At 42.5% G+C, this 12,514-nt stretch overlaps 1 protein-coding gene across 4 annotated transcripts; it reads left to right on the plus strand.

Annotated features, from left to right (window-relative positions):
• Nucleotides 1-12,203, plus strand: SH2B1 (SH2B adaptor protein 1). 4 transcript variants are annotated; one of them, XM_039335299.1, is made up of 11 exons: nucleotides 11-222; nucleotides 1,663-1,733; nucleotides 2,614-3,542; nucleotides 3,669-3,770; nucleotides 4,835-4,926; nucleotides 5,745-5,851; nucleotides 7,238-7,426; nucleotides 7,751-7,977; nucleotides 8,140-8,311; nucleotides 8,581-8,689; nucleotides 10,982-11,134. In XM_039335299.1, the coding sequence occupies exons 3-11, from the start codon at nucleotides 2,691-2,693 to the stop codon at nucleotides 10,998-11,000; spliced, it is 1,869 nt and encodes a 622-aa protein (XP_039191233.1). In that variant the 5' UTR covers nucleotides 11-222; nucleotides 1,663-1,733; nucleotides 2,614-2,690; the 3' UTR covers nucleotides 11,001-11,134. The 4 variants fall into 4 exon arrangements, with proteins under 4 accessions (XP_039191232.1, XP_039191229.1, XP_039191233.1 ...); XM_039335295.1 differs by lacking the exon at nucleotides 8,581-8,689 and having other exon boundaries at nucleotides 2-222; nucleotides 10,982-12,203; XM_039335296.1 differs by lacking the exons at nucleotides 11-222; nucleotides 8,581-8,689 and adding an exon at nucleotides 418-663 and having other exon boundaries at nucleotides 10,982-12,203.
• The last annotated feature ends 311 nt before the right edge of the window (nucleotides 12,204-12,514 follow it).

A 12,514-nucleotide genomic window follows, 5' to 3' on the forward strand; every position in this document is an offset into this window, starting at 1 on the left:
CATTTACTCTCTATGGTAAAGCTTGTTGTTTTCATCCCTTCAGCTTTTTCTTCCTTCGTCTTGATGACGAAGACGGAAGTGAAAATGGGAAAACAATTGACACCGACGACAAAAACAAAAAAACCTAAACCCGGAAGCGGAAATGGTGCAAGAAAGCCAGGGAGAGTGAGAGAGAGGGGACAGACAAACCCTTTCTCCTGGAAAGAACCCAAGGCCGGGATGGTGAGTGATAGATGCGCCCAGCCGAACCGAGGCCCCTTGGGCTTTTCCCACTCGCGCGGAGACCTTCTTGCCCCCCATTCGGCTCCCCTGTCTGCCCTTGAAAACGGCTCTTCTTCTGCCCCCGTCCCTCCCGCGAGTGGGATGTCTTGGGTGCTGGGTCCAGGATGTGGAGAGGCTGCCGGGTTGGGGTGAGGGGAGTCTTCTACATCGCAGTCTAGCTCAAGGTAGGACTGGGAGGCTCATCAATCCAGCGACTCCTTGCTTCCCACCAACGGCGCTCAGAAGGCCGCGCGGGCAAGTTCCGAAGAGTGCAGCAGGTCACCAAGCAAGGCTTTTCCGGTCGCAGGAGCGGGGCAGGAAAAGGAGCCACGTCATGTGAATCGGTTCACCCACACGCGGGAGGTCTTTTAAGGAGTGTAACGCCCTGTCTTTGCAATGAATGTGAGAAGCAACTCCCGCCTCTCCCTTGGCTTGTCCCTTCCCGCGTTTCCAGTCCAGCTTGCAGAGAATCTGGTCCCACTCCAATATCTTTAGCTATTTAGTGGTGTTGCTCCCTCCTGTCATTTTTTTTCCTTCAGTACTTAAACCACAGAAAGTACCTCATCTCAGACCTTTGGCTTTTTGTGCAAAAAAATCCCTATATTTAAAGGCATTTCTAGGTCCTCGGTTGCATGCCTAAAAGATACTGCTAAATGAGGCCATGGCAAATGTTCAGTTGTGGGAACTTTTTCCATACGGCAGGACGATCCCACAACATTTATCTTGTTCTTCATTAGATACATGTTTTCCTACTTATGTTGATCCATGTTCAAAGAAAGGCACATTTCAAGGAAGGTTCAGCATGTTGTTGAACTGGATAGTAGTTACTCTCAGTTTAAAAACCAAAGGTCTAGAAAATAGTTTATAAAATAGTTCAAGTACTATCGAGTATAATAAATTATTCCAGTCCTGCCTTAACCATGAAAGCTTGGGGCCATTGATGCGCTCTCAGCTCAAATTACCTCAGGATTGTGTGGGGAAAAATAGTAGGAAGGAGTTTTAGGTATGTTCGCTGGTTTGAGTTATTTATAAAAAATAATGATGATGGGATGAAAATAAAGTGATCTAGGCTTTTCTTATGCAACAACAGAGATAAATCTCTTTTGTGAGACCAGAACATTTTGACTAATCTCAAATTTAAAGAACAAGGGAAGATTGAATTGCATAATCATACAAATAGCTTTTGAGAGTTAGCTCCACTGTAGAAAGACTTAGGTTCTTGCATGAAACTTTCACAGATATATGCTTTACCAAATCAGTTGATAGTTGAGGATACAGTTCCTTTTTTAAGGTTTTGACATTTTGGAAATGCAAATAGGTCACTGATTTGAAAAGACATGCTTAGACTGAAAACTCCCTCCATGTAAATAAAACCTTAAAAGTTTTTCCCTTGATATGCAGGTGCTCTGTGTAAAAATGATTTCAAGCAGGGGAAATACTATAGTAAGAAGTATACTGCACATGTTCTTGAGGTAGGCATAATCTTTTGTTATCTATTTTCTGGGATGAATCTGAAATTTGCTAGAAACATCATTTTGATAAATTTGCAAAAGAAGTATAACTTTCAGGAGTATATATTCTTTATCAAAAAATATAGTGTAAATTAAGATCACTATATAATTGGGCCCAGTATTCTTTGGAAAAGTCTCTATACCCAGCAAGGGACTGTTCATCTAATGGAAGTTTGCCAATGTACTGCAGTTTATATTTTACCAATTTTTGTTTTTTCCCTGAGACTCTTTTATACAAAAGTATGGTAGTTCAGTCTTGATAGTAAGATTTATCACACCATTGTGACCTAATCATTCCCACATCTATATAATAAATATAGGATGATACTTGGCTTAATGATTCAGTCTTAGAAATTTACTTTGTCCAGAGACATTTCAGAAAAAAATATTTAGCTTTGGTTTCACTAAGGAACAGTGCTTATTTTTAGCTAGCCCAATTATCTAGACAATATTGCTTCTGCTACTCCAAAATGTGCAAGCTCTATATCATTCTTTTAGGCAATTTTTTGTTCCTTGTTTCCATTTTTTCTCCAATTATGTTTCTGATGGAAAAGTGGCTCTCTTCATTATGTTATTTTTAAAATACTCTGACTCTTCTATTATTTTGGTTTTTAAGAGTGATATCTTAAGCCTTTAAGCATGTGTGAAATGCTCAGAAATGTAAAGGTGTTAGCAGTTACAGTTCTTGATCAAAGACATAAAACCCCCTCTATTGATTAGTAAGAAACATGCATGAAGAGGAAATGGTTGGTTGATAAGCAAATCCCTGAAAGGACATTATTATACAGATGGTTTCTTTCCTGTAGTTTATATAATAACTATTCTGTTTCTCCCTCCTCAGGTTACAAAACCACTGATACTAATAGCAACACAATCCTGGCCCTGGATGTATTGTTACCTAGCCCTACCTGGGCGGTCATGAACGGAAGCACCCTGCCATTGTCACCAGTTGGGGGAGGAATGGTGGGAGAACCTGCCTCTCTTCCCTCCTTGGGTTGGCGGGAATTCTGCGAAGTCCACGCTCGCGCTGCTGCAGTTGATTTTGCCCGTCGTTTCCGGACCTTCCTTGGCGAGAACCCCCAGTTTGCCAGCCCAGGAGCTGAAGCTGCTTTCTCACACCGCTTTGCAGAGCACTTCCTAGAACATTTTGAAGCTGAGGTGAGCCGGGCTTACACCAGTGACTTGCCGCCCCGCTGTGACATTGCCCCTTTCACCGGTTGTTCTTCTGCACGGGACCTCTCTGAGACCTGCAGTGACTCCTCGGTGGCTTCCCCTGTTGAGCCTCCATTGGGCCCACCCTCTGGCCTCTCTAGCAGCCAGTCCCGCAGCTCTGAAGATGTTTCTACTGTGGCAGCTGTTACCTCTACGAAGCCAAAGCTGAAGAAGCGCTTTTCTTTGCGCAGTGTTAGCCGCAGTGTCCGAGGTAGTGTGCGTGGCATTCTGCAGTGGAAGACATCAGCTGAATCATCCTCTGGTGGTGGAGATGGGACACCCACCGGAGCCAACACTAATTCCAATTCATCAGGGGGCGGTGACTCAGAGCGTTGGACTCACCGATTTGAACGTCTTCGCCTCAACAGAGCCTCCCCAGCCACTCTGCGAGTCGAACTGGCTAGTGTGCGCCGTGAAGGCCTACTGAACTACATTGTGGCTGATGATGGGTCAGGCGGGGGCAGTAGGACACGCTGGCAGAAATGCCGTCTTCTCCTGCGCAAAGCAGGGAAGGGAGAAGGGGAGGGTTATCTGTTGGAGTTCTATATCCCACCAAAGGTGAGCAATGAGTCATTGTGTTCAGGCAACAGAATAGTCACGGGGAAAAGTCAAAAGCTTGGGATTCCTAAGTAAGGCCTTGAGAATATCGTTATGACAGTCTTTTTTTTCTACCCCAACCATCAGGCAACAAAGCCCCGGGTCAGCATTGCTTGTTCCTGTGTAATGGATGTGCGGACAACAACTCCACTGGAGATGCCAGACAAAGAGAACACTTTTGTGTTGAAGGTCAGAAAAAGACTGTTGGGGTACAGTTAAGATTTGGTAATAATTGAAACATTAGTAGTTATGTATCTATAGCCAAGGGATGCATAGAACTGAACATCCTCTTCTGTTTGTTGAATCAGTATCTGTTACTATTCTCTGGCTGGAGTTTGTTTTTAGCAGTTGACTGTTTCTTGCCTCTTGCATTATCATAAGAGAAAATTAATGGGTCCTTTCTATTGTCCCTCTCCAGCTGTGCTGCCTCCACTTGGCAGCGGTGATGTTTCTGAGCAGATTTCCTTTCAAACTTTTTAATGTCCTTGGGAGGAGAGGAATACATCTCTCCTTCTGTATATAAAATGGCTTCTTAAATGATGTAACTAGATCAGTATGCATGTTGGAGAAAGGAGTTTAGGTTCTTGGTGATTCTTAAATTCTAAAACCTTTGAGAATTCAAACAAGGGAATGCAGATAACCACAGACGCATCTAGCAAAGAAATCACAGCTGAATGAGGGGAGGGTTAAGCAGCTGCTAAAATATCTTTTTGGTTGCTGACTTTGATCAGTGTTGGTGCCCTTCTGTCAAAGGCTAGAGATGAAGGTCTTGATATTTTGTGTGTGTATATGTATGTAACCATTTTAAGATAGGAACAGATGGATTAAGTCCTTGGATTTGATTTGTGGTTATGGGCATGCATGATTCTTGAAAATTAATTTATTTTTATTTATTAATTTTTTATGCCACCTGTCTCTCCTGCAAAGTTATGCCGGGTACTTTGCAAGGTATAAAACAAGTAAAAATAAATAAAATACTAAAACATTAAAACGACCAGATTGAAGTATTATTAAAAGCTGTACTAAAGCTAAAACTGAGAGAGCGAATAGGATGGGGACCCAAGTCAATTCAGTTCAATTGAATGTTTCTCAATTTTTGATAATCATGTTTGCAATAAACTTCATAATATCAGCTGAGGTTGGGGGTCTACCCTTACTGATATGAGTTCATCATTTCAGAGGGAAACAGGGCTTTAGAATAGAAACCATCCTATAGTATTGTATATTTATTATTTTTCCCCCCTTCGTCCAAGCTCTCAAGTTCTTTGGAATACATCCTTGAGACTGTTGACTCACTGCAGATGCGGTCATGGTTGGCTGACATTCAGGAATGCATGGGCCTGGGGTAAGTTGCCCTAAGCATCAAGAAAGGCCATAGCTCAGTGGTAGAATACCTAGTATACAGGTTTCCTAGATTCAGTCAACAAGTAAAGAGAGAAGAGTTATATGGCCTAACAAAAATTTGATGGGGGACCAAGATTTTCCCTCTGTAGAGTTGCTGGTTCTCTAAAATAGATCAGGTGTGGAAAATGTGTAACTGTTCAGATGTTTAGGCAACAGCTCCATCATCTCTCGTTATTGGCAACGCTGCTTGGTCCTTTCTCCACAGACTGGGGATATAATAACAAACAATATGATTCATTACCCAGTTTTCTATAAAGCCGTTTCTCATGAGAGCTGGTGGAAGGAAGATTAGGATAAGAGTGAGAGAGAGAGAACAGATATGCAGGTATTAACAATAATGTTCTTACTATGCCTTCATTGAACAGGGGTGCAACCCTGAGGTTTGGATGGCTGTGGACCAGGTACATGATTCTTGCTCTTTAAAACAAGTGACCGGAGAAGAGCTCCAGGTTATCTTGGTTTTTTTGCTTCCAACAGTAGAAGCTAATGCCTCTGGAAAACTCACAAATGGGGTTTAATAGTGTAGGAAAAAATTGTGTGTCAAGTGCTGTGTGGTGGCAAAAATCAAAAGTTGTCTAGTGGCCCCTTTTCCAACTAATACATTATTAAAAGGCATAAGCCTTTGTGAGTTGCAGCTCACTATCAGATGCATAGAGTGTCTTGATGGATATAACAAAAGTTAGAATCTTTCTTTGTTGTGGCCAACATCAAATTGTTAGGTATATGTGGAAACATTCCTAACGATACTTGTCTCCACAGAGAAAGCACTGATAGCCTGGAACAGCCATGCATGAACCACTCAGATAGCATGCCCAGCCGGGAACTTCCCATGGTGCCAAGTGAGAGCAATGAACAGCTCAGCCAAGGTGTGTATTTGGCACAATGTATACCTTCTTGATCTCTCGGTAAGGACAAAGAGGCTTTCCAGTAATGTCTTTGTGCAGGCAATCTATTTGCAGTAGAACATGTTACAGAATGCTTCTCTCAAGGATGACATTCTCTGAAAAGCTCTGCTGTGCAATATCTTAGCCAGCAGGCATAGAAATACTACCATATATACCTGCAAATAAGCCAAGAATTGTAGGTGCCACCCCCCCCCCTTCAAATTGAGTTCCACTTATAAGGTAATATGACTTATTTGGGTATATCCCAATTATACTTGTTTATAAGTCCATCTGCAGATAAGCTGACCTTCAAATTTTTAACCAGTATACATGAAAAATGAATAATCTATAAATTCCCCTTGAGTAAGGCCAATTGTGAAAATTAAAACATACAAAACATTTTGAGGGTTGGCTTATTCACTAGTGGCACATTTTTCATGGTATTTTGGTTAAAAATTTTGTGGATTGACTAATCCATTGATCTGCTTATCCCTGAGTGTAGTTTTGGGTTGTAATCAGAGTTCTGGCTTTTTCCGCTATTTATGGTAATACTGTAGTAGAATTATATGTCTTTTCAGTGATTGCTTTCTTTACGAATGTTATATGAACCCATGTTTGGCAGCCAGGAAATATATATTTAAACATAATGCTGATTTTGTTAACTAAGTGTACAAACAGTGAAGTGAAACTTTCCATAAAGTTTGTCCAACTGAGATGAGATGAGGCAAGACTTTCTCCATTGGCCTGCCTGGACTGTATTACCATTGGTAAGAGGATGTATTTTGTGATACAGATAATCCTTGACTTATGACTACAACTGAGTCCGAAATTTCCATGGCTAAGCAAGGCGATTGTTAAACAGCTTTTAGGCACAAACTACACCTTCAAGATAAGCACCTGAGAAAAATGCAAATTAGTATTAAATCCAGGATTTGATATTTATGAGGGAAAAACCCCACATAAAACTTTGGTAAAACGCTACTAATTTCCCAAGAAAAACAGGTAAAGATTAAAAAAAAATCTCTGAAATCAAGCTTATCGGCAATAATATAGAAGTGCTTTTCCATGGTTGTCTTCTGCAGTGTGTGTTCAACTTTCAATTCAATAATAATCGGCTTTGGCCTTTCTTAACTTTTTTCAGAATCTGCCAAGGTCAGTTGGTGTTGTTGTTTGCTGTAGATTAAGAAAAATGGAAATAAGCACAGAGCATGTGCTCTCTTGCGGGGATGGCAAAGACACCTCCTCCTTTGGGGTATAGGTACAAAGTGTAGTTATGAACCTTGGAAGAGGAAATGATCTGGTTTTTTGAAGATGGGACAGGAAGTATGATTTTCCAGCTCAGCCCAGCTTGCAATGTTTCCTTTCCAGGTGCCTATGGTGGATTGATAGAACGTCCCTCAGCCTCCATGTCTCCCAGCTCAGTCTCTATTGCTGCCTCACACTTTGATTCAATGGAGCTGCCTCCTCCTCAACTGCTGCCTCGGGTGCCAGTCCATGAAGGGCAATTTTCCACTGGCTTCCTCCATACAACTTTCCCAGAAACCCCTGAAACCACAGGTAAGTGGGATGAGTTGGTGCTTGGTCTAGATTAGGGGAGGGCTAGAGGAATCTCCCATCCCCGGAGCTCCTATTGTGAATGGCATAATGGTGGAGGAGAAACTAGTCAGCAGTCCCTATGGACAAGCCCAGAGTGGGCAGGGTTTGTATCACTTAGCCTGAACTTTCTTCTTCTGAGATAACCTCTGAAATTGTATGCCATCCAATCAAGGTTTCCTTGGGCCATGCAGCTTCAGGATCTCTTGGGTTGAATGTTGTGGAAGTGAGATCCAGATTCCTCTCTGTGAGCTTTGGCCCTCTTCTGTTGCTTTTCTCCTTGCTCAGGTTCCTTCCTCTTCCAAGGGGAACCCGACCCGGGTGGGGGTACTCTGGGTGACACTGAGCACCCACTCTCTGAATACCCATGGTTCCATGGCACCCTGTCCCGTCTCAAAGCCGCTCAGTTGGTGTTGGCAGGAGGAGCAAGCAGCCATGGCGTCTTCTTAGTGCGTCAAAGTGAGACACGGCGGGGTGAATATGTCCTGACCTTTAACTTCCAGGGGAAAGCCAAGGTGAGTGAAGCGGGGGAATCTATCAAAGGGTGCTTATTTTTATTTATTTATTAGATTTCCGTGCCTCCCATCTCGCCTCAAGATTTGGAGGCCTTGGTAGAGGATAGGCTGGAATCTTGGTCAGGAGACGTTTTCCACCCAGCCTCTTTTTCCTACCCCTAGCACCTGCGCCTCTCCTTGAACGAAGAAGGGCAGTGCCGTGTTCAGCATCTCTGGTTCCAGACTATTTTTGACATGCTGGAGCACTTCCGGGTCCACCCCATCCCCCTCGAATCAGGGGGCTCCAGTGATGTGACACTTGTCAGCTATGTGGTTGCTTCGCAAAGGCTGCATGGTGAGTGAAGGATGAAATGGGGCTGCAGGGTGGAAAGAGCATAGACACGATTGCTAGTCCATGTCATGCTCCATCTCCCTCCATCTTTTTCCATTGTCGTTCCAGTCTGCCCCTCCTTTGTTACTCCGCTCCTTGTCCAGCCTTCTCTTCCAGCCCTATGCGGCATGCATGTAGCAGGAGGGAGGATAAACCCGTTCACCCCCATGTTCACTGCTCCCTCTCTTCCTCATCCCCAATCCCTATTTCTGATGTGGGCATCTCTGTCACAGGCCGGGACCGGGCTGGGAGCCGAGCGCCAGTGTCTGGGTTCAGTGGGGACCCCGACTCGCCCCCCAACCTCATCTCCATCCTTGCTGCTGCCTCCGCGGGTGACTGCGTGTAAGTGTGCAATAGCTACCACAGGAGGAAGGCAGGGATATGACCGTGTGTGTGCGTGTGTCACGGCCCCCACGCCATAGCCATCACTGTCCATGGGTCATGTGAATGCAGTGTCTACGCCATCCACTGTGTCTGACACCAGGAGGCAGGGAAGAGATTTCAGGTGCTCCTTCTGGCATTTCCAGGTAGGACTAAGAAAGGCTTCTGTACAGAACCCCGAAGAGTCACTAATAGTTTCTTTAACTGAATGGAACCATAGTCTGGTTTGGCATAAGGCAACTTCTCTTGTTCTGTAGAGGGGGATCTTAGAACTATTGTTTCAATTATCATCTGGGCAACTCCTTCTATAATTCAGTTGTATTAGATATAGCAGAACTCTGCAGAAAAGCCTCACCTGTGACGAACAGACCAAAGTTAAAGATTATCTACCCAAACTCCAAATAATAGAGTAGTGCTGCCTCTTTTACTCCTCTCTTCTAGAAATTTACTAACTCAGGTGGTTGAAACAATCCTGAATTTGGTGATATTTCCCTCTTTGCTTCCCCTCCCCTCCAGGGCAGGGTTATCATGTAACATGAAGAATACTATTTATTAAACCAGTTTTCGACCAACCAGATCCTTCAAAATGGTTTGGGTTAGACTGTCTTCCCCATTTGCTGGTGTTAATGAGAGTTATAATCCAAGGCATCTAATGAATTCTAGGTTTGAGAAAAGTTTATTAGGGCAATTGAGAGTGAAAAAAAGGCCAACACGATTGCCTTAACTTTTGTCTCCACTATGAAGCACAGGAAGGTATCCATAATTGAAAATTCTTATGTCTCCTAAATATGTTATAGAAATAAGGTAGGTACAGTATATCACATAGGTATTGTCTACAATTCCCTTGTAGAGGAGAAAAAAGAAAGGTACAACATATTTCTGAAATAGCACATGATATTTGTAACTGAATCTAAACATTTATGCTTTTAAAAATTGTTAGTTTTACCAACTTTAAACAGGAGAATCTTCAGCATTTATTACGTAGATTGGAGTTTCATAGGACAAAATAAATCATATTATGAATTCACCTGGTATATTTAGCCATTCCTTACAGTAGTTTAATGAATTAATTATCTAATAGTGTCAGCATAAAATACATGAAGAATCCCTTCTAATTTTAGAAGATTTGAAATTCTCTCTTCACTGGAAAATTGTGTTCTAGTGCTCATATTTCACAGTATATTGCCACTATTCTGTGAGAAGTGTATAGAGCAGTATTTCTCAACCTTATCAACTTTCTGATGTATGGACTACAACTCCCAGAATTCCTCAGCCCAGGCAGTTATGGAATTATGGGAGTTGAAATCCACACCTCTTAAATTTATTGAAGTTGAGACATGCTGGTGTAGAATAAAGGACAGAATTTCAATGCTGGCAATTTATCATGCCTTCCATCTCTTCATAATTAGCCATCTTTTTCTATTAATATTTGGAATTGCAATCTCTGAATGGTATCTATCAAATAAGAAAAAAACAATGCATTACAATAGTTTAGGATTTCACCTTGTTGAATGATAATGAGAGCTTTATGTCCTTAAAATGCACTAACTGTAGACTGACAGTAAAAATATCTAAAATTAAATAGGTAAGATTGTTTTTAGTAGGTGATAGTCCTAATAAAAATCTAGTTCAAACAATTTCTGACCCACATAAGTCCTGGCTTAAGTAAACCTGATTTTAAGGATAGAGTTCAAAACATAATGCGCCCCTTTTTTGCACATGTGTAAAAAGTCCGTGCTTTTGTGCATGTGCAGAGTGTGCAATCTGGTATAATCAGTTTGCACAAGGTTCCTGGAATAGGGACCTGACTAACCAAAGGATTGCTTTACAAATGATTTAAGTTCATTTTATGCAGAAGCAACATGCCAATTTTGCATATTGTAATGGATTATAGAAAACACCTATTTTTGTGTAACTTTTTTAAAATGTGGAGCACAGCCCCAGGTATATTAATCAGCCCTTGTCTTTATATAGTCTTTCAACAATAGTAACTTGATTTCATTCGGGGGCTACTGCAGAAAAAACAGGTTTTAGAAGCCAAATCAACACAATATAACCCTTTCCAGACAATTTCTGAACTGGGGCATTTGACAAGCATTGAATATTGTAACATAGTTGATGCTGAATCTGTTCATGGAGGAGTATGTCTTGCTGAAATAATACTGGCTCTCAGTGTTTATTCCGTCTTCCTACCTTAACCCCAGACCATCCTGTCTCTCTATCTGTCCATCTGCCTCTTCTCTCCCTCCACAGAGCCGAGCATCTTTCGTAACCTGCCACTGCCGCCTCCTCTCCCTCCAGCCCGGCCACCTCATGCTCCTCTGGACCATGGACTGCTGGAGTCTAAAGGGCAGAGTGAGGAGGAGGCCCAGATGGAGCCAGAGGTGGATGAGGGAGCATCGGTGAGAGTCGGGGGATCCCTTCCTCTGCCAGAGGAGTCAGAAGGGCGAGCCAGAGCTGTGAACAACCAGTACTCATTTGTTTGAACCCAGTGGTGATAACAAAAAAAAATAATAAGGGAACAAGCCCTTTTGCTCTAACCATTACTAGGTGGAAGATCTGAGGCTGACCATAGGTACCAGATGGGCTTGAACACACAACAGACTTCTAGACTTTCCTTGAGAAATCCTTGAGGTGGGGATGGGTCTCATCCCCTAGTTCTTCCTACCCCCTTTCCCTGGGTATGGCGCGAGCCTCACTTTTGCTTACCCCCCTCTCCCCACCCAATCTAGGTACATGACCTCTCTTGGGGTTCTGCTATCAGCTTTCAACCCTTTGGCCTGCACTACTTTGGTCCTGTTTGGGTTGTTGAGAAATTGGCCTGTTCTCTCCCTCTCACCTCCTCCTCTTCTTCCTCGTACGCCCCTCCCTTTCTTCAAGCCTCTGCAGTTGGATAGTCCACAAGAAACACTACCTGGAGGAAATGGGAGTCGTCGTAGCTCCAGGATAAATGTTGACTTCCATCATTTGTACCCTTGCCTTTCTTGGTGAATGTATGGAGTTTCTGAATGTAATCCTTTCCTCTCCCAGTTTCCTCTTGTGGGGGAAAGTTGGCTGCTTTTTTCCTCCAATTCAAATATATATTTATATTATTTTTTGTTTTGTTTTTTTGCTTCCTTCCCTCCAAATCATGGGAACTGGTCACTTATTAAACAGTCTACACCCCAGGGAAACGTATTGTGCTATGAAAATACAGCTTTTGGGAGACTGTCCTCTTCCTCTTATTCCCACTGCTCCCCTCCTTCCCCTCCTCTTTTAAGATTTATTTTTCTACTGTGGACTAGTTGGACTGCTCAGGCCTCCCTGCCTTTTCAGTTTTTTTTCTTTCCCTTTTTTAATTATTCTGGGATACAGTTCTGTGTTTTGTTTATGGGGGGGGGAGTTTGTATAAAAAAAATAAAGGAAACATCATTTTACCTTTTTAAAGTGAACTTTTTAAAGAAAAAATAGTAAAATTAATAAAAACTGAAAGGTGGGGGAGCAGCTTGTTTATTTTGGGGTAAAATGAATATTTGTCAGGTATCCTCTTGCTTTGAACTAATTTTCCTGCCTTGATTGGCAAATATGGGATCAAATGAAGATATTACTTTACATTTACAGTAGTCGCTTAAAGACCCTAATTGGGGCCAGCAACTCCGCCACTAAGCAAAATGATCCCTAAGTGGGATGACCACAAAGTCACATCACTACAATTGCTTTTCGGCCAGAAAGAAACAAGATGAGTCAGTTTCACATCTTTGGTTTGGTTTTGGTTTTGTTCGCCTCCTAACCGCTCCCCAAATGCTG

This window comes from Crotalus tigris, unplaced genomic scaffold (assembly GCF_016545835.1).
Source record: "Crotalus tigris isolate CLP2741 ecotype Arizona unplaced genomic scaffold, ASM1654583v1 scf7180000017639.5415321, whole genome shotgun sequence".
NCBI classification, from domain to species: domain Eukaryota; kingdom Metazoa; phylum Chordata; class Lepidosauria; order Squamata; family Viperidae; genus Crotalus; species Crotalus tigris.

What these genes read in the sequence shown, in the direction of transcription:
- SH2B1 (XM_039335298.1), top strand. Translation starts at nt 2,691, where the DNA reads ATGAACGGAAGCACCCTGCCATTGTCACCAGTTGGGGGAGGAATGGTG. An exon ending in ACTTCCAGGGGAAAGCCAAG is followed by an intron (nt 7,978 to 8,139) that starts GTGAGTGAAGCG and finishes TCCTACCCCTAG; the next exon opens with CACCTGCGCCTCTCCTTGAA. An exon ending in TGCTTCGCAAAGGCTGCATG is followed by an intron (nt 8,312 to 10,981) that starts GTGAGTGAAGGA and finishes CTCCCTCCACAG; the next exon opens with AGCCGAGCATCTTTCGTAAC.